This window comes from Salmo trutta, chromosome 36 (genome assembly GCF_901001165.1).
Source record: "Salmo trutta chromosome 36, fSalTru1.1, whole genome shotgun sequence".
NCBI lineage: Eukaryota > Metazoa > Chordata > Actinopteri > Salmoniformes > Salmonidae > Salmo > Salmo trutta.
Window position 1 is genome coordinate 20158200 of NC_042992.1, and position 22713 is coordinate 20180912.

The 22713-nt window shown below is 42.5% G+C and overlaps 1 protein-coding gene across 6 annotated transcripts in view; it reads left to right on the forward strand.

The window, feature by feature from the left end:
• The first annotated feature begins 6375 nt into the window (after window positions 1-6375).
• map7d1b (MAP7 domain containing 1b) overlaps window positions 6376-22713 on the forward strand; it is a 53315-nt gene continuing 36977 nt past the window's right edge. For all 6 annotated transcript variants that reach the window (XM_029734970.1, XM_029734971.1, XM_029734973.1 and 3 more), the window contains exon 1: window positions 6376-6788. In XM_029734970.1, the coding sequence (XP_029590830.1) occupies window positions 6722-6788 (67 nt within the window). In that variant the 5' untranslated portion in view covers window positions 6376-6721. The remainder of the gene's footprint in view (window positions 6789-22713) is intronic.

Sequence of the window (22713 nt, forward strand, 5' to 3'; positions counted from 1 at the left end):
AAGCATACCCATACATGATGCAGCCACCACTATGCTTGACAATATGGAAAGTGGTACTCAGTAATGTGTTGTATTGGATTTGCCCCAAACATAACACTTTGTATTCATGTTTTGCAGTATTACATTAGGGCCTTGTTGCAAACAGGATGCATATTTTGGAATATTTGTATTCTTTTTTTTTCACTTTGTAAATTCGGTTAGTATTGTTGAGTAACTACAATGTTCTTGATCCATCCTCAGTTTTCTCCTATCACAGCCATTAAACTCTGTAACTGTTTCAAAGTCACCATTGGTGAAATCCCTGAGTGGTTTCCTTCCTCTCTGGCAACTAAGTTAGGAAGGATGCCTGTATCATTGTAGTGAATGGGTGTATTGATACACCAACCAACGTGTAATTTATAATTTCACCATGCTCGAAAGGGATATTCAATGTCTGCTTTTTTAAACCCATCTACCAATAGGTGCCCTTTTTGTGAGGCGTTGGAAAATCTCCCTGGTCGTTGTGGTTGAATCTGTGTTTGAAATTCACTGCTTGACTGTGGGACCTTGCAGATAATTGTATGTGTGGGAAACAGAAATGAGGTAGTCTTACAAAAATCATGTTAAACACTATTATTGCACAGAGTGAGTCCATGCAACTTATGTGACTTGTTAAGTACATTTTTACTCTGGGACGTATTTAGGCTTGCCATAACAAAATGGTTGAATACTTATTGACTCAAGGCATTTCAGCTTTTCATTTTCGTAAAAGGTTCTAAAAACATAATTCCACTTTGGCATTATGGGGTATTGTGTGTAGGCCAGTGACAAAACATCTCAATTGAATCCCTTTTACATTCTTTTATTTGAATTCATTGATTTTGAATTCAGGCTGTAACAGAACAACATTTTGAAAAAATCAAGGGGCATGAATACTTTCTGAAGGCATTGTATCCTTAAGAAGAAACATGTGTAAGCATGTTTTGTGTCCAGTAATGTAGAGATGATGGACAGTAATGGTAGTCACTGACAACTGCTAGTGCTATCATTGTCAGCGGTACACCCCAATAACAGCTGGACACACGAGACAACATAGCCAAAGCAACTGTTGGGGATGTGCTGTGGGGTGGGACACTTGGGGGTGGGTCTGTATGAGGGATGGGACATTGAGGAGTGGGTCTGTATGAGGGATGGGACATTGAGGAGGGGATCTGTATGTGAACAATGTGCCTGAGCATGAGACAGGCATGACTTTTAAACCAAAATACAAATGGCTGTGTCAGTCAGTCACTCCCTTATCCCCTCTCTCACTTCATTGAAATGGTATTACACAGTGGCACGACAACCCATACCCCACTTATCCCTTGTCTCCTGTATATCAGTTAGTGGTCCCCATTTGTGGTTGGTTTACATGAGAAATTAGCATGTGCCAGTCCCTTTGACAAGTAGTCTCATGTTCTCAGTATTATGTCTGGAATCTCTGTGTGGTTATGCCTCTAGTGCATTTTTCAGGGCATTTACATCATCAGTGGCCCAGATCAGGTTCTGCCTGCCAAAGCAGTTTCGACCATCATAATGAGTTACATCTCAGCCTGTTTTGTCTGCCAGATTGAGTTACACTTAGGACACTTGACCACTGAACAAATATGTCAAACTCTATTTTATACACAGTCCCCACTGGGCACACACTGGTTGAATCAACATTGTTTTCACATCATTTCAATGAAATTACGTTGAACCAACGCGGAATAGACGCTGAATTGACGTTTGTGTCCAGTGGGTCATACTGCAACAGAACTTTAAAATTGTGGTTACATATACAGTACCAGTCAAAAGTTTGGACACACCTACTCATTCCAGGGTTTTTCTTTATTTTTACTATTTTCTACATTGTAGAATAATAGTAAAGACATCAAAGCTATGAAATAACACATGGAATCATGTAGTACCCAATTTCTTTTTAAACAAATCAACATATATTTTAGATTTTAGATTCTGGAAAAGTAGCCACCCTTTGCCTTGATGACAGCTTTTTACACTCTTGGCATTCTCTCAACCAGCTTCACCTGGAATGCTTTTCCAACAGTCTTGAAGGAGTTCCCGCATATGCTGAGCACTTGTTGGCTGCTTTTCCTTCACCCTGTGGTCCTGTGGTCCAACTCATCTCAAACCATCTCAATTGGGTTGAGGTCGGGTGATTGTGGAGGCCAGGTCATCTGATGCAGCACTCCATCACTCTCCTTCTTGATGAAATAGCCTTTACACCGTCTGGAGGTGTGTTTGGTCATTGTCCTGTTGAAAAACAAATGATAGTCCCACTGAGCATAATCCAGATGGGATTGCGTATCGCTGCAGAATGCTGGAGCAGCCATGCTGGTTAAATGTGCCCCGAATTCTAAATAAATCACTGATAATGTCACCAGCAAAGCACCCCCACACCATCACACCTCCATGCTTCACAGTGGGAACCACACATGTGGACATCATCCGTTCACCTTCTCTGCATCTCACAAAGACACTGTGGTTGGAACCAAAAATCTCAAATTTGGATTTATCAGACCAAAGGACAGATTTCCACTCGTTTGATGTCCATTGCTTGTGTTTTTTGGCCCAAGCAAGCGTCTTCATCTTATTGGTGTCTTTAAACAGTGGCTTCTTTGCAGCAATTCGACCACGAAGGCCTGATTCACGCTGTCTCCTCTGAAGAGTTCAAATCAAATCAAACTTTATTTGTCACATGCGCCGAATACAACATGTGTAGACCTTACCGTGAAATGCTTACTTACAAGCCCTTAATCAACAGTGCAGTTCAAGAAAGAGTTAAGAAGAAAATATTTACCAAATAAACTAAAGCAAAAAATAATTAAATGTAACACAATAAAATAACAATAACGAGGCTATATACAGGGTCCTCATGATAGTGCCTGATGGTTTTTGCGACTGCACTTGAAGAAACTTTAAAAGTTCTTGAAATTTTCCGCATTGACTGACCTTCATGTCTTAAAGTAATGATGGACTGTCGTTTGTCTTTGCTAATTTGAGCTGTTTTTGCCATAATATGGACTTGGTCTTTTACCAAATAGACCTATCTTCTGTATGCCACCAGTATCTTGTCACAACACAACTGATTGGCTCAAATGCATTAAGAAGAAAAGAAATTCCACAAGTGTACTTTTAACAAGGCACATCTGTTATTTGAAATACATTCCAGGTTACTACCTCATGAAGCTGGTTGAGTGTATGCCAAGAGTGTGCAAAGCTGTCATCAAGGCAAAGTTTGGCTACTTTGAAGAATCTCAAATATAAAATATATTTGGATTTGTTTAACACTTTTTTTGTTACTACATGATTCCATATGTGTTATTTCATAGTTTTGATGTCTTCACTATTATTCTACAAACCCTTGAATAAGTGGGTGTATCCAAACTTTTGGCTGGTACTGTATATACATATTGATGAAAGCAAGCACTTTAATATGGCATCCAGCGGACCATCTGCTAGTGAGTTATCAGTTGACGATTTTTCCTGGCCACTCTGCATTCTCGTCTACTGATACCACGGCAACTGCAGACTTGGTTGACTCCCACGCTTTGACAGCTGCATATATATTCAGACACAGACTTCAATATTCTGTCTGCAGAAGCACTCCTTGTAAAACCAAACAACAGTTTATATGGCTTTTACTCCCAAACAAAGCTTCTGTCTGAGCTCCCTTTAGTTTTGAGAAATAAACATATATTTTTTTTACTCCTCTGGTCTTCCACTGGTCTAGGAAACTGCTAGGAAGACTGTTTCATCCTGTAACATAAAAATCTTTCAGAGTAGGCTTTAGACCAGGGGTGTCAAACATGCTGCCCGCAGGCCAGATCCGGCTCGCGAGGGGGTCCAATTTGGCCCGATTTAAGTTAAAATCATTCAATTTAAAAAATATTAAAAGAATATAATTGGTTGGGGGGAACATACTCTATAGTTTTAAATTACTAAAACCAAATCGAAACTGTGTAGAAATCATAATGGACCTACATTCATACAGCAACTACTTTAGGTCAATTTTGATGGCGAGGAAATATAGCCAGACCTCATTGAAGGCCGAATGCGGCCAGGGGGGCTAAATTAGTTTGACACCCCTGCGTTAAGCCTTTAGGAAGCTTTGTCTTATGGAGCTCCCTGTGACAGAATTTCCTGACATTTAAACTATTGGCTCAACTAACTGCTCTTGTCTGAGGCCACGGGTGTTGTAATTGTAGTTCCACATGGGGGAGAGACACTGAAACACATACCTCTGAGGTTTTATGGGAGCTGTCTGAGGTTTATTACAGTTTGTACTCAAATTTGAGCAAGTTTAAACGTGTTCATTCAAAAGAGCCCTCCCTTGATACAGCCTTTTGTTGTGAGAGAAGATATGTTTGTGCAACGTTTTGCATTTGTGTGTATTGTGAGATCAAAATGTTTATTCCCCTTTCCCCATGTACTGTATAGTGATTAGCTGTGTAGTGAGACACCTGCCTGACCCTTAAAATATTTATGATTTAACACTGATATCTGTAATCTCTTTATTGTCACACTTCTTAGCCAATCTAAATAATCATTGGTGCACCGACAGGCATGCTACATATTCAACATAAGCCATTTATCCCTCTTTCTTGAATAAAACATTTTATTTATCAACTAAAAGAGCAATAACTCCATTAAGATTCTAGCGTTCAAACTGGAGATGAGCCTTCAGTTGCGATTCTCAAGCTTGTAAAAACTTTCTGGAATATTTGAATTGCTGTTTCTACTGTCCTAAGTGGCTCATGCATTTTTTTATTTGTCTCAACACCTAGAAATGCATTTTGCCTTTCGTTTTCAAAGCATCCTGACATCATGTTACATGAATGTCCTGATTCTCTGATCTCCAGTAGACCCAGTATACCAGGCTCCCGAGTGGTGCAGCGACCTAAGGCACTGCATCTCCGTGCAAGAGGTGTCACTACAGTTCCTGGTTCAAATCCAGGCTGTATCACATCCGGCCGTGATTGAGAGTCCCATAGGGCGGCGCACAATTGGCCCAACGTCGTCTGAGTTCGGCCGGGGTAGGCTGTCATTGTAAATAAGAATTTGTTCATAACTGACTTGCCTAGTTAAATAAAAATGTATTAAAAAAAATACCAGGCATAGTATACCAGAATGTACTGCATGGTGTTGATGTGAAATACTGAATGTTTTAGAAAAGTGAAGCGAAGGTAAATCATTCTATTTGGTTTTGAAATGTACTTCCCATGCGGTTTATAGCATTAATTTGTACTGGTTAATGATTTACATTAGCCTAAGAATATTAAAACATGTCATATAGGCATTTGCTATCCTATCTGTGTTTGGTTTCTTCAACATTCTCAGAGGGTTACTATACTGTATGAGGCACATTATCTTGACACGTATTATTTATCTGATTTTAAATCAAAAGTGTCCTAAGGGCAAGGGGTGGAGGTGAGAATCAGGTTAAAGCAATTTTTTAAACGGCTCTTTACATTTTTTTATGAATTATCCACACACAGACTGACCAAACCACATGGGGACATTGTTTTTGAAAACAATATCCTGAGAATATAATTTCACTAAATTGTAGGTATAAAACTATTCACAAAAGTTAGTGAAGCTAATAGAATAAACACTCGCATTGGCTTTGTGTAACAGGCCCGGTCCAGCAGGCTTAATGATCGCCCTGCCTCATCTAATCGGAATAGACACCAGACTCCATCCTCTGCAAGATAAATGTGTCCCCTACAGTGAAAGGAAGGTCATATTAATTATTAATTACCTAATCAACACCACTATTCTCTCACTGTGTCACACTACAGACTGATTTAATTAAAACATTCATTCCCCTGTAGCCTATGTTGCAGGCTGTTTCCATTCACTGTTTGCCCCTTAGTTAGGGAATAAAGAAGCAATACAAAAAAGACAGACAAAAAGCAATGACACATTTTACATGAGTTCAAGTGACCGTGTTACCCCCTTTGATTAATTACCTGTTTATAAGGTTGTAATAGCCTAAGTGTTATGGTCATAGCACAGATTTCTGTGGGCTCCTTGGATAGATAGTCCACCTTGCTTGGAGTGTTCAGGATAGACTATTGATGGGTATAACCATTTCTAACATGGGGGTCAAACTTTCGCAAAACTCGATATATTCTCCTATTTTCCCCGTAAAAAAAAAAAAACATTATAGTACACAAATGCAAATGTTGAACAAGTGATCTAGACGTGTTTAACATTTCTAGATGTGATAGCATGTTATCCATTAAATATGTTATATGAGTAGGCGCACCGCGTTTTGGTTACCCCCGGTAGCCCAGATGGTAGAGTCTAACAGTCTAACGGTCTAACAGAGAGGCAGCGGCTGTAGCTCATAAATATTCGTCGAGCAGTTCTATTGCTACGGGCAAGTCCCTGTGCCCAGCCCGGACTTCTCGATTTCCTAGTTGATCTATTAGAATTTGCAATAGAATAGCATCTGACAGGTTCTCTACCTCAAGAGGAAATAACAGAGACTTTTATCGACTAGTTGTCATTGTAATTTTTCACACCCGTTTTTCACTGGATTTCTGTCCAGTTATTCTATTATCTTTTTATCCCTTCCGTTCCCTTTTGGATTTACGAAGGGCGTATTGGTGGTCAGACTGTGCCAGGAGTTTGTTATCCTGTCCTTCGATATATTTGAGGAATGACTGCAACTGGAAAAGGACTGCGAATCGCTTGAATGGAAAAAATGGAATACAACGATCTTGAGAACGATTTTGATGAGAAACTGACATTAACAGAGAAATGTAAGTTATTTTATTATAGCCTACATAAGATAAGAAATAAGCAACAGATAGAGGAATAATCATGTTCTTGTTACTCTATGATCAAATGCAAATTCAACATTTTAACAGTGTGGGATCGAAGGCTTGGAGTGAATGTGTCGGTATTCATCGACGTGATAATGAAATAAGGGTGGCTGTGCAGTATGCGCTTGCCAAAGCGTTCTGTTTTATGTTCTATTTGAAAATCCATTCACAAAAACATTACTGCAAAAAACGTCATTGATAGCCTACTGTTCTTAATAACGGAATCACCAGACTGGCGCATCACATTCTTTACCCCAAAGAGCCTATGAGGGTTTTTATTGCCTTTTGGCAAACTGCTATTCCAATTAAATGACCAGAAAGATGCAGGTTAATAATATTTTAAAAAGCTCTGACAGTTTTCCTTGACCAGAGAGCTTGGAAAAGACTGCAGCCTGTCCTATTTTCTCCATTACCAACCAATCCTGCACAGGAAGGGTTAAATGGCCCACAGCACCAGGCACAACAAACATGGCAGTAATCAAATTTATCCTGACATTGGAAATCTGCTGGCGTTGACTCTACAGTGTCCAGTTGCTGTCAGTGTCAAACCCTATACCTCAAAATAGATGACCATTGCATTGCAAACCAGCATGGTAGCAACCACAATAATATTCCATCAGCAAACCTGGCACATGCTGTGGTCTAGTCTTGTCTGACTACACCATCTAGTTATAAACCAGCTTATAGCAGTGACTGCTGTTATCTGGGTCATCATACTGCTTTGTAATAATAACACTTGTGTATGAATCTGATTTGATGGTGTAAACAATAGGCTATCATATTGGGATGTACAGTAATCCACTGCGGTATTCCTCTAGTCTACCCCTCCTCCAGCCATGTTGGCATGGTTTGGTCACTGGAGGCTGAGGCTGGTAACCCTCCCCCTCCTTTTGGTGAACAAGGCACTTGATGGAGGGAGAAGAGAACAACTGCAGCTCTTTATCATTCCAGAAGCACACAATCTGGCTGTCATAGCCCTCGCCTTGTGTGCATGTGTGATGTGTGTCTACGTATCCATTTTTTTCTCTCTATCTAATGCAGAGGCGTGTATTCATGGATGCCAAGCGAAGCCACACTTCCCCAAAAATTGACCAAGAAAAAAAAAAAAAATGTATCTTTCGACTCTGTGTTTCATAAATGTCCCTTCAATTCGCAAGAGGCTGAATGCAACTCACCAGAGAAAGCCAGGCGAACGAACCAGCGCCCCTCTGTCTTAATATGTGTAGGATATCTATCTGATGCTTTCTGGTCAGTGGTCAAAAAGAGTATGACATTGTTGCCACCCGTAGCATTGAATGCAAGGGAAGCCAGTGAGCTTTTGGCCTCCCTTGATAAAAAATAAATAATAAAAGGCAATCAGCGTTGAGCTAAACTGACTGAGATCAACTGTGAATGGTCCTTGCACACCAAAAAAAAGTGTAAAGGGAAGCCAGTTTGGATTTGGCGTCACACCTACTGTATCACATCAGAAGCCAAATTATTTGACAGAAAAAAACTTGCATTGTTGCATTACGTTGTGTTGTCATTGTCATCCAGTGGCTAGCTAGCTTGTTAAAATCGTCCAATTCCTAAATTAGCCATGGATGGAGATAGGGATTTTGACTTGTGGTTTTACTTAATTCTCTGTACTGGCCAATGATTATAATGGCGATTCTGATCCAACCATAAATTCATACATTGTTGTGCCTCTGGCATGAGCGGATGGAAGTTCAATATGTAGCTATATGTAGGAGGCTAACATTAACTAGCTGGCACATCATTGCCCATGAAAGGAAGTTAGGCTAGCGAGCAAACATTTTAGCCAGGTAGCCTAGGACAACAAAAACTAAAAGTGTGTAGCTACTGCAGTACATGTATGACAGAGTCATAGACTGTGTGGGCAACATGAAAGATAGGAGGATGGAATTGGCATTTCTCTACAAGTAGGGTGAGACAACATGTTTATTCTACTGACGCACACACACACAGAAATCAGTACTATGGACAGCCACATCATATTTAGCTTACGTTGATTGGACTAAATTGTTTTTGCTATCTTTTAGTTGTCACTGTATTAGACTAATCATAGGTGATTTGATGATGTTGAAATGTTAAAGTTGAAATGGTGCTGGAATAGTGGAGGCAGCTCCTGACTTGCGGTAACTCTGTGGTTCTAAATCAATAGTTGTTTAGTAGTTTGAAAATGTCAGAAATATTAACTTGACTGACCACGCTGTAGGTCATGTAACTGTTAGTTACATGCAATATGCTTTGTGGACTCCACCAGACAGATGTTGCTCTCCGGTTTTGTGATGAACGAAGGTGGGGTTGAATTTATTCAGCCACTGTGTCTTCTTATTGTCTTGACCTTGGGCCTATACATTACAGTGGCAAGAGCCACAATATCATAGGGTTAAGAGCCTTGCTCAAAGGCATATCAACGGATTTTTCACCTAGTCGGCTCGGGGATTCGATTACTGGCCCAATGCTCTTACCTGCTAGGCTACCTGCCACCCTAGTAATATTATACTGAACAACAATATAAAAGATTTTACAGTGTTACAGTTCATATATGGAAATCAGTCAATTTAAATAAATTCCTTAGGCCCAAATCTATGGATTTCACATGCCTGGGAATGCAGATATGTATCTTTTGGTTACAGATACCTTAAACAAAAGGTAGGGGTGTGAATCAGAAAAGCAGTCAGTATCTGGTGGGACCACCATTTTCCTCAACCAGCGCATTACTGTGAGGTGGTTCTGGAGCTTTTTTCAACGATACTGAAGTGGGCTCGGCACTGTCAGCTTATACACAGTGTTGATTGGGCGGTATGACGTTATCAGGAATGTCCGTGTCGGACAAGCAGAGATGTTAAATAAACAGACACATTCCTTCTCTCTGACTCTTCTGAAGACAGACTCTGCCTTGTAAAGGTTTGTTTTGCTGCTACAGACTCACATGCCTGGCCTGGTCTGACATGGTTCTATGAGAAGAGATTCTAATCCCAGATCTTTGTGTTGTAATGTGATGCATTCAGACAGAGGTGAGGCTGGTAGAACAGCTAGCAGAGCGCTGGCTGAGGCCTAATGCAGTTAGACTACCCCATTGACCCTCTGTCACCTCTCATGCCCCTTGAAACCAGTGACATGGGATGCATCCCACATTGTACCCTATTCCCTACATAGTGCACTACTTTTTGACCTGGGCACATAGGGCTCTGGTTAAAAGCAGTGCACTATTTTGGGAATAGGTTGGCATTTGGAATGCAACCATGATGCCGTGTAGACTGGACACTTCAGGGATAGTGCTCCTCTGGCTTGAAGTGTGAAGCAGCTGGGGCTAAGCGGGCCACCATGGTACAAAGACAGAGACAGAGAGACAAGCCCCAGAGATCCTGTTGTAGAGCAACATTAGTGGCTTTGTAGTTGACGAGGCAGCCAAGCCCCTCTCCAAGATATAACATGTTCAAAGGAGCTCTGTTTGCAGCTTACAAAAGGAAGTGAGGCACCCATTTATTTTTGTTTAATGCAGACAGAAAGAGTTTGAACTTGTGTGATTCTTTATATTATCTTTGACATCCTGAGGGCTGGTAGTACACTGCAAATGTTTGTAAGTGTGTTTCATGCCATATAGGGACCTACTCAAATGTTAAAACATTAATCCTTGAAGTTTAACTTCAGAAGAACTAGAGTCTGGATTCAATCCGTAGTGCTGAAGATCAGCGTTGTAGCATGATTGAAATTTAAAGGCAATGTTTCCGCGTTCGTGGAGACTGTATTCACAGTAAACGCTGCATATGTTGGCTCAATCGGAAAGCACCTTTAAATTCCCCCCGCGCTACAACGCTGATCTTCGGTAATACGGATTGAATCCAGCCCTAGGTTTAACTTCTTGGTTGCAAATCAGCTTTAAACTGGAGATTTTGCTAAAAGTCTTCTTCTTCTGTGGAAGTAATCATTGGACGTAGACTGACGTGGACTCTCTTCCACTCCCCCAAAGTTTTCCTAATGTAATGTTCCTGGCCCACATTCAAGATTACAGTAGGCTTGGAAGTGTAGACTTCATCCCAAATGGCACCCTATCCCCTATATTGTGCACTACTTTTGATCAGAGCCCTCTGTGCCCCGGTCAAAAGTAGTGCACTATAGGGAATAGAGTGCCATTTGGGACGCAGATGTAGATAATGGCCCCAACACGATCCCTTTCCACAGAAGTTTCCCCATTCTCTCCCATGAAAACAGTTGAAAAACAGGTTACTTCTTCGTCATCATGTGTGGTTAATTAAAATGCAGTACTAATCCACACATAATGAGGCTCACATCCTGGATAACCTGCTGTGATTACTCTGTACTTATTCCTTGGACTTCATAAGATTTTCTGCTAAAAAGAGGGTCAGAAATAGAAGGGGGACTGAGTGAGAATAGAAAAGAGGAAAGCACCGTCTCCCATTTCTCCTTAGTCAGACATGTTGAAGCTCTGACAGCTTTTCCTAATGTCTCTCCCCTATAGCCAGCTGGACTGTGTGTTCAGTTTGTACATGCGGGTGGAGAGAGGAGAGTAGGGGTTGGGATGGGTGTGGGTGTGGAAGGCCCTGGTTAGAATGTGAGGCATTCTTTTCCAGAGGCCTGTATCTGCAGCGTTCGAGCAGGGGGTGTGATGGGTTAGGAGGGTATCGAGGGGTGTTATTGGGGTTTGAGCTGGGCCATGGGCGTCGGAGGAAGGGAGTGAGAGTTGGAGGAAGGGAGGGAGGTGTCTGCAGTGATACTTAGGCAGATCAACCAGAGCACTCCACGTCAGCGAGCAGGAGCAGCCTCACACACACACACACACACACACACACACACACACACACACACACACACACACACACACACACACACACACACACACACACACACACACACACACACACACACACACACACACACACACAGAGCCTTACCTCACTGTGTGCAGATCCAGCTGGTATAAATGAGGGCCACTGACCACTCACACAGGAACTAGAGGAAGTGCTCCATCCTGTAGTGTATAGAGACGGACGAGGTCATCGCCTTAGGATACGTCCCAAATGGCCTATGGGCCCTGGTCTAGACCACCGTAGGCCAAAGTAGTGCACTATGTAAGGAATATAGTGCCTTTTGGGATGCAACTTAGTATAGTAGATCCTAGATCCAGAGACTGCTCAGTTTCTATTCCCATTCCACTTCGTTGCGATAGTAAAACACTGAAGTCATTGATGACTAATCTAAGACCTTTTTCAATTATTATTGCCTTATTGACGAATGTGTGACTGAGAATCTAACTCATGTCTGTAGTCCTCTCACATTTTCTAATCAGATTCATTTTACTGTGGAAAGAAATTCTAAAATCTCTCACGTGTCTCCACTGTACAGGAAGGGAGAAACAATATAAACTCAGCAAAAAAATAAATGTCCTCTCACTGTCAACTGCGTTTATTTTCAGCAAACTTAACATGTGTAAATATTTGTATGAACATAACAAGATTCAATACCTGAGACATAATCTGAACAAGTGCCACAGACATGTGACTAACAGAAATGGAATAATGTGTCCCTGAACAAAGGGGGGGTCAAAATCAAAAGTAACAGTCAGTATCTGGTGTGGCCACAAGCTGCATTAAGTACTGCAGTGCAACTCCTCGTCATGGACTGCACCAGATTTGCCAGTTCTTGCTGTGAGATGTTACCCCACTCTTCGACCAAGGCACCTGCAAGTTCCCAGACATTTCTGGGGGGAATGGCCCTAGCCCTCACCCTCCGATCCAACAGGTCCCAGACGTGCTCAATGGGATTGACATCCGGGCTCTTCGCTGGCCATGGCAGAACACTGACATACCTGTCTTGCAGGAAATCACACACAGAACGAGCAGTATGGCTAGTGGCATTGTCATGGTGGAGGGTCATGTCAGGATGAGCCTGCAGGAAGGGTACCACCTGAGGGAGAAGGATGTCTTCCCTGTAACACACAGCGTAGACATTGCCTGCAAAGACAACTAGCTCAGTCCGATGATGCTGTGACACATCGCCCCAGACCATGACGGACCCTCCACCTCCAAATCGATCCCGCTCCAGAGTACAGGCCTCGGTGTAACGCTCATTCCTTCTGTGATAAACGCTAATCCAACCATCACCCCTGGTGAGACAAAACCGCAACTCGTCAGTGAAGAGCACTTTTTGCCAGTCCTGTCTGGTCCAGCGGCAGTGGGTTTGTGCCCATAGGCAACGTTGTTGCCGGTGATGTCTGGTGAGGACCTGCCTTACAACAGGCCTATAAGCCCTTAGTCCAGCCTCTCTCAGCCTATTGCGGACAGTCTGAGCACTGATGGAGGGATTGTGCGTTCCTGGTGTAACTCAGGCAGTTGTTGTTGCCATCCTGTACCTGTCCTGCAGGTGTGATGTTCGGATGTACCAATCCTGTGCAGGTGTTGTTACACGTGGTCTGCCACTACGAGGATGATCAGTTGTCCGTCCTGTCTTCCTGTAGCGCTGTCTTAGGCGTCTCACAGTATGGACATTGCAATTTATTGCCCTGGCCACATCTGCAGTCCTCATGCCTCCTTGCAGCATGCCTAAGGCACGTTCACACAGATGAGCAGGGACCCTGGGCATCTTTCTTTTGGTGTTTTTCAGAGTCAGTAGAAAGGCCTCTTTAGTGTCCTACGTTTTCATAACTGTGACCTTAATTGCCTACTGTCTGTAAGCTGTTAGTGTCTTAACGACCGTTCCACAGGTGCATGTTCATTAATTGTTTATGGTTCATTGAACAAGCATGGGAAACAGTGTTTAAACCCTTTACAATGAAGATCTGTGAAGTTATTTGGATTGTTATGAATTATCTTTGAAAGACAGGGTCCTGAAAAAGGGACGTTTGTTTTTTTGCTGAGTTTATGTCATTACCCTGATCACACTTTTTTGATTGGTTATGTATTTAAGTTACAAAAGGCATACATTTGGTTGATTTTAACAGAAAAGGGTGTGTGTGTTCAATTCAATTTTTAAACAGAAAAGTGAAATAGATTTTGATTTAAAGTGAATTTGTTTAGAGTTAATAACAGGGTGTGTGTAATCTGAGGTAGCAGGAGAAAGGGGGTCACAATTTGAATAATTATGATGGAAAGACAATGCTTAACAAGAAATGCATTTGATCTACTCCATGCTTATCATGTTCATTTTCTTTTAAACTGTGGTTCCTTGCTTATCTATGCAGATTACTCACTAATTAGTGCTGTTAAATACACAGTACAACGTTTCATTTGCAGGATTTAACTTTAGCTACTGTACAAGCATGCTGCAGGCCTAGTTATTTAATATTTTAGTTAGTTTCATTATTCCCAATTTTGTCCTTGTGTTTCTGGCCCTCTGTTTTACTTTTGATACAACAGTTTCAATCTGACCTAGTTTTATTTAATCTTACCATTATCTAGAAAAGATATATTTTCTGAAGTTGAACATGTGCTCTTTATTACAGAATGTAAAACTTTAGTGAAATAATTGAGTTTTTTTTGTTTTACCAAATTTCACTACCCAAAAGGCACTCTATTGGTGGAATAACCAATCCTCTTCTACCTGGATTCTGTATTTTAGATGTAGATCCAGGAAGTAAGGCGATATAGAATCCAGGAAATAAGGTACAGTAATAAGGCGATATAGAACCTGTTGACACTGTTAGTTACTGAAGTCCCTCATGACTAACTTTTATACATCAACCAGAGGACTTTCTATCCTTCTAATGCTTTTCTGCAGCACACACAGTTTTACAGTACACTTTAATTAGGTAATTTTAATGCAATTTATTCCATCTTATGTGTTAAGTACTTAATTTCTTGCTGTGCACGCTGGTAGGATGGTGTCTATTGACCTCGCATTAATCGTGAATAGTCTTTGTTACAACAAGCAGTCCGTTTTCGATCATGTTTAACACAGCTACTGATATATGCATAAATAAGAGTGAAATACAGAAATATGACACATATTTTTTCAGTTCTACGCAAGTCTTTTTTACCCCATTCCATATATGGTCGACACAGTCTTATTAGAGCTTTGTAGTGTTGCTCTGTGTAAGTGCTATCCAGCTGTGAAGCAGAGCACTTCTTCCTGTTGTCCCGCTCCTCTGTAGCCATGTTGCATTTCTCTGTGGTGGTTATTGTTGAAGTATTGTTGCCTCAGCCCCAGTGGAGTCACCAGTAGCTGCAGCCTCTATTATCTTTGAAGTAAGGCATGTGTGTGTTTTGGAAGTGTGCACATGAACTCCAGATTTAGGCTATCCACCCGCAGACCATTATCTGCGTCTGAATTAAAGCACACACACACACACACACACACACAGACACACAGACACACAGACACACACACACACACACACACACACACACACACACACACACACACACACACACACACACACACACACACACACACACACACACACACACACACACACACACCGCTCTTGGTCACAGGACTCAGGGCACTAAAATTAGCGCACAGCTGAAGGGTTAGGCATGGGCCTAACAGACTGTATGTCTACAGCTCTATTCCCATCAGGACTAGACAGCACAGGGAGAGGATCGTTTGTCTTGATAGTTATCTTGACCTGTGGCTGTGTAGTGTCAGGATCTGTCACAGTCCGTTAATCCGTTAGTCACACGTGATATCTCAGACAGTACTGGCCCGATTGTTACGGAACTTGGTTGAATGATGCGTCTTGCCATAGATATACGGCATTTACAAAATTATACTGATTGGCCGAAGGTGGGAGCTATAGTAATTAACTTAAATGTGTTATCTCAATTGGCCCAAGGGGGGGCGCTGCATCATTCGTGGGGGACAAAATGTTTACTATTGTCTTGTTTATAATTCATGTCGCTGACGCTTGAATTTACTTTTCTTCCCCCACATTTATTTAGATCCTTCCTGATATTGAAAGAAACCCCACTTACTATTGATAAAATGTTCTTCTCTCCTCAATCACAACAGAATAGCAAGCAGGCTTCACCACTGATACAGAGAGCTACTGAAACATCCTTCCGTTCCGTTCCATAAGTTCGATCGATTCCCTTCTCAGTCTCTTAATGATGCCACGATGCTTCCCCCATTACAATGATTGAACTGTGACTGCTAGGTTAGCCTCCTGTGTCACTGTGGTTTTCATGCGTCCCAAATGGCACCCTATTCCATTCCCTATATAGTGCACTACTTTTGACCAGAGCCCAATGGGCCCTGGTCAAAAGTAGTGAACTACATAGGGAATAGCTTGCCATTTGGGATGCACAGCCTTTGTCTCTTTCCTTCCTGGTACTTATTTTCCCTGGCAGTCTCAGGAACAAGGTTACATCCTGTCTGTGTTCCAGGAAAAGAGTAAAACACTCGCCGGACGCCTTATGTGGCCTCCTTTGAAGAGATACAGTATCTGTTAGATCTGGTCATCTCTGCAGTGAATCATATGGCCTCTGCTGGGTTGTGCTGTGTTGTGTTGACTCCTGTCTCACCTTCCCCTCAGGTGTGTGCTGATCTTCATGTGCCTAACAGTCTTGTCAATGTTATCGTTTTAAACACACTTGCACGTTCGCAAGCACACACATACACACACACACACACAGTCACACACAGTGGTGGAAAAAGTACTCAATTATCATACTTGAGTAAAAAGAAATATACCTTAATAGAAAATGACTCAAGTTAAAGTGAAAGTCCCCCGGTAAAATACTACTTGAGTAAAACTCTTAAAGTATTTGTTTTTAAATATACTTAAGTATCAAAAGTAAATATAGTTGCTAAACTATACTTAAGTATCAAAAATAAAAGTAGAAGTACGAATAATAAAAAAATACTTATATTAAGCAAACCAGACAGATAGCCAGGGTCACTCTCCAACACTCCGACATCATTTACAAACAAAGCATTTGTGTTTAGTGAGTCCGCCAGATCAGAGGCAGTGGGGATGACCAGGGATGTTCTCTTGAGAGGTGTGTGAATTGGACAATTTCTGTCCTGCTAAGCATTCAAAATGTAATGAGTACTTTTGGGTGTACATAAAAGTAAAAGTTGTCAAAAATATAAATAGTAAAGTAATGTACAGATACCCCAAAAAACGACTTAAGTAATACTTTAAAGTATTTGTACTTAAGTACTTCACACCACTGGTCACACACACACACACACACACACACACACACACACACACACACACACACACACACACACACACACACACACACACACACACACACACACACACACACACACACACAGTTAAACAGAGGTTGAGTTGAATTTCTCATTTGAATTGATTGAATGTCAATTCTCAACTAGGGGCCTCTCATCTTATTTAAATAATTAGTATTGAGAATCTGTCTGACATTTAATATTACATCTCAGTGGTCTGTTTTAACATTAAAAGGCTTACCTTGGCCGTTTTTATTATGTTGAATAACACCTCTTTTTGGCATAAAAGATGGAACACTTTGATAAAGTGCTGATTGAATCATACTTCGGTCCCTAGTTAGGTTGAGACAACACTGTGTGATCAGACAGACAGCCATGTTAAGCAGTGAGACTGGCATGCCCTGCTGGCCTGGCCCAATATGGCCTCACTTGATACCATGAAAAATGTCCCATCACCTTTCACCGTCCACACTCTGCCAAGTCACAGTCACTCTGCTAGCTGTATACTTCTGGCCCTTCTTTGGACACTGTGTTAACAAACCTCCAGATGAGCTTCAATGCCATACAACTCTCCTTCCATGGCTTCCAACTGCTCTTAAATGCAAGTAAATCTAAATGCATGCTCTTGAACCGATCGCTGCCTGCACCTGCCCGCCCGTCTAGCATTACTACAACTACAAATACCTAGGCGTCTGGTTAGACTGTAAACTCTCCTTCCAGACTCACATTAAGCATCTCCAATCCAAAATTGAATCTAGAATCAGCTTCCTAGTTCGCAACAAAGCATCCTTCACTCATGCTGCCAAACATACCCTCGTAAAACTGACTATCCTACCGATCCTTGACTTCGCGATGTCATTTACAAAAGAGCCTCCAACACTCTACTCAGCAAATTGGATGCAGTCTATCACAGTGCCATCTGTTTTGTCACCAAAACCCCATATACTACCCACCACTGCGACCTGTATGCGTTTGTTGGCTAGCCCTCGCTTCATATTCATCGCCAAACCCACTGGCTCCAGGTCATCTATAAGTCTTTGCTAGGTAAAGCCCCGCCTTATCATTGCATGTCAGCAGCATACCACCCTGAATCCCACTGCTGGCTTGCTTCTGAAGCTAAGCAGGGTTGGTCCTGGTCAGTCCCTGGATGGGAGACCAGATGCTGCTGGAAGTGGTGTTTGAGGGCCAGTAGGAGGCACTCTTTCCACTGGTTGAAACAATGCCCCAGGGCAGTGATTGGTGTGACAGGGCAGTGACATTCCCCTGTGTAGGGTGCTGTCTTTTGGATGGGATGTTAAACGGGTGTCCTGACTCTCTGAGGTCATTAAAGATCCCATGGTGCTTATTGTAAGAGTAGGGGTGTTAACCCCGTTGCCCTGGCTAAATTCCCAATCTGGCCCTCAAACCATCATGGTCACCTAATCATCCCAAGCTTACAATTGGCTCATTCATCCCCCTCCTCTCCCCTGTAACTATTCCCCAGGTTGTTGCTGTAAATGAGAATGTGTTCTCAGTCAACTTACCTGGTAAAATAATGGAAAAATAAATAAAATCACTGGTCACCATAGCAGCACACATGTGCTCCAGCAGGTATATTTCACTGGTCACCCCCAAAGCGAACTCCTCCTTTGGCTGCCTTTCCTTCCAGTTCTCTGCTGCCAATGACCTGAACGAATTGCAAAAATCACTGAACCTGGAGACTCATATCTCCCTCACTAACTTTAATCATCAACTGTCAGAGCAGCTTACAGATCATTGTACCTATACATAGCCCAGGCAACTACCTCATCCCCATATTGTTTTTGTTTTTTTGCTCCTTTGCACCCCAGTATCTCTACCTGCACATTCATCTTCTGCACATCTATCACTCCAGTGTTAAATTGCTAAATGGTAATTATTTCGCCACTATGGCCTATTTATTGCCTTACCTCCCTAATCTTACTTCATTTGCACACACTGTATATATACTTTTCTATTGTGTTATTGACTATACGTTTGTTTATTCCAAGTGTAACTCTGTGTTGTTTGTGTCGCACTGCTTTGCTTTATCTTGGCCAGGTCGCAGTTATACATAAGAACTTGTTCTCAACTGGCCTACCTGGTTAAATAAAGGTGAAATAAAAAAAAGCTAGCTAGCTCTGCTCTCTGTTCTCTACAGGATGACCGACTTAATGAGTCCAAAAACACAACAGCGTTGATTGCATTACTTTAGGGAGTATCAGCTGTAGCTAGTCTCTATGAAGCAGGTTGTCTACTGTATATTGACTGTGTTTATGAGACCTAAGACTGTTTCTCAAGGTTTCTCATTGTCCAGGGATGTGCTTCTCACATGGCATGTTCTATTAGTCATGACTGTGAAGTGGGCTGTGATAAGCTATGTGAAGTGGGCTGTGATAAGCTATGTGAAGTGGGCTGTGATAAGCTATGTGAAGTGGGCTGTGATAAGCTATGTCATATGTGCTTGCATAGCATATTATACAGTATACACATGTATCACAGCTTTTTACACCTGCGGTGAGTGAGGGCTCCCAGGCGGAGCTAGGAAGTGGTGGTATGAGAATGTGTGGAGGCTTTACTGTATGTATGTTGCTGATTCTGCAGGACTGAACCCCACCACTCCAGATGTTCCCTCCTTAAACTGTCTATGGCCCCCTCCCCTCTCCTGCTGCAGTTTGGTCTTTGTGTTGTGTGTGTGTGTGTGGGTGTGTGTGTGTGTATGTGTGTGAATGTGTGGGTTTGTGTCAGTAGGGAGAAGACATGCTGAGGCAACAAAAAATAATGTAATAAGGCTAATGTTGTTCATATGAAAACAAATAGGAGCTAGCTGGATCAACTGCTCTGGAATGCGTCCCATGACCTGATAGCATGTCAGCAGGAAATGACTAAACTCTTCCTCTGTTAATAGTGCTTTCATTTTGATGAAAATATACACTTCAGTATCTCTCTCTCTATGTCTCTCTCTCTCTCTTTCTGTCTCTCTCTGTCTTTCTGTCTCTCTCTTTCTGTCTTTGTCTTTCTAACACCAAACACACTTGAAGTCCCATATTTCTCTATTTAAATCGCATCTGTCTCCAGTATTATGTTCATGCAGCAACCCTTGTTTTCATTCCCATCATGCACTGCACTAATGACATCCCATCTATAGAGGATGTGTGACATAATGATGAGGTCATGGTCTGTCAGCCTCCATGGCTCCTCTACAGTCACCACACCCAGTCTATTTTCTCCCTGTCTGCCTCCCAAATGGCCCCCTATTCCCTACATATTGCACTACTTTTGACCGGCCCTGGTCAAAAGTAGTGCACTATAAAGGGAATAGGGTGCCATTTGGGATGCACCCTCCTGTAAAAGCTCCATCCATCTTAACGCCTCACCTCTTTTCTCTATCTTTGTCTGTTAATGTTTGCCAACACTTCCATAACATTTATTCTAACCATACTTCATCTGGTGAATGCAGAGAAGGAACATGTTGAATCATTGATGATTCCATTTATGATTCATGGTTTTCTCTATATTGTCTATCTGTGTGAGTGTGTAACCCAGTTCATGCTGACTGAAAGCCTCAGCAGAGTTGGAGTCAGATTGCCCTTGTTCGTTCCACAGGAGGACTGACGAGTCACGTTCCTCAGCCAGCTGTTGTCTACAGTTTCCTCTTATAGTTGCCTTCGGATCCATTCCCTCTAGAAAGAGATCCATGGCAGGCAGTCTATTCGAACCTTAGCACTCACATGAATCTCTGTAACCTCTCTGGCTCTTAATGGCACGGGATAGGGATGAAGAGTTTCCTACCATCAGTAGAGATCCTTGGCAGGCAGTCTAACCTTAGCATTCAGCTGATTCCCTCACACGAGTCCCTATAACTGCTCTGGCTCTCTTACTCTTTTAATGGCAGGGGATGGATGGGACGGATGGGGGTATTCCATATTGGGCTTCCATATTCCATATTGATGTAAAGTGTTGGTCCCACAGCAGCATCTCCAGCACTGATATAGGTAATGTGATGATACCAAAACGAAGCTCGCTGGAGGAGCCATTAGCCATGATTGCCAGTAAAGGCACCTGGATTGCTGCACTCTAGCAGTAGTCTAGACCATGAAACAGAATGAGCAGGCTAGACTTGCGTACACGGCCTCTAGGCTGTCCCATAGACAGTCAAATCAAATCAAACTTTATTTGTCACATGCGCCGAATACAACAAGTGTAGATCTTACCGTGAAATGCTTACTTACAAGCCCTTAACCAACAGTGCAGTTCAAGAAGAGTTAAGAAAATATTTACCAAGTAGACTAAAATAAAAAGTCATAATAAAAAGTCAGTGTGCAGGGGTACAGGTTAGTTGAGGTAATTTGTACATGTAGGTGGTGGTGGTGAAGTGACTATGCAAAGATAATAAACAGCGAGTAGCAGCAGTGTACAAAAAGGGGGTCAATGTAAATTATCTGGTGGCGATTTTATTAATTGTTCAGCAGTCTTATGGCTTGGAGGTAGAAGCTGATGAGGAGCCGCTTGCCGTGCGGTAGCAGATAAAATAGTTTATAACTTGGGTGACTGGAGTCTCTGACAATTTTATGGGATTTCCTTTGACCCCGCCTATTATATAGGTCCTGGATGGCAGGAAGCTTGGCCCCAGTGATGTACTGGGCCGTTCGCACTACCCTCTGTAGCGCCTTACGGTCAGATTCCGAGCAGTTGCCATACCAGGCGGTGATGCAACCGGCCAGAATGCTCTCAATGGTGCAGCTATAGAACCTTTTGAGGATCTGGGGACCCATGCCAAATTTTTTCAGTCTCCTGAGGGAGAAAATGTGTTGATGTGCTCTCTTCACGACTGTCTTGGTGTGTTTGGACCATGACAGTTCGTTGGTGATGTGGACACCAAGTAACTTGAAACGCGCTCATCTACAGCCCCATCGATGTTAATGGGGGCCTGTTCGCCCCGCTCCTTTGTCTTTCTCACATTGAGGGAGAGGTTGTTGTCCTGGCACCACACTGCCAGTTCTCTGACCTCCTCCCCATAGGCTGTCTCATCATTGTCGGTGATCAGGCCTACCACTGTTGTGTCGTCAGCAAACTTAATGATGGTGTGGCAGACGTGTTGTTGCCTACTCTTACCACATGGGGTTGGCCTGTCAGGAAGTCCAGGATCCAGTTGCAGAGGGAGGTGTTTAGTCCCTGAGTGTGGTGTCAGGAAAATAACCTCACACTCAACATCAACAAAACAAAAGAGATGATCGTGGACTTCAGGAAACAGCAGAGGGAGCACCCCCCTAGCCACATCGATGGGACAGTTGTGGAGAGAGTAGAAAGTTTTAAGTTCCTCGGCATACACATCACGGACAAACTGAAATGGTCCAACCACACAGACAGCGTGGTGAAGAAGACGCAGCTGCGCCTCTTCAACCTCAGGAGGCTGAAGAAATTCGGCTTGTCACCAAAAACACTTTTACAGATGCACAATCGAGAGCATCCTGTCAGGCTGTATCACCGCCTGATACGGCAACTGCTCCGCCCATAACCGTTAGGCTCTCCAGAGGGTAGTGAGGTCTGCACAACGCATCACCGGGAGCAAACTACCTGCCCTCCAGGACACCTACACCACCCAATGTTACAGGAAGGCCAAAAAGATCATCAAGGACAACAACCACCCGAGCCACTGCCTGTTCACCCCACTGTCATTCAGAAGGCGAGGTCAGTACAG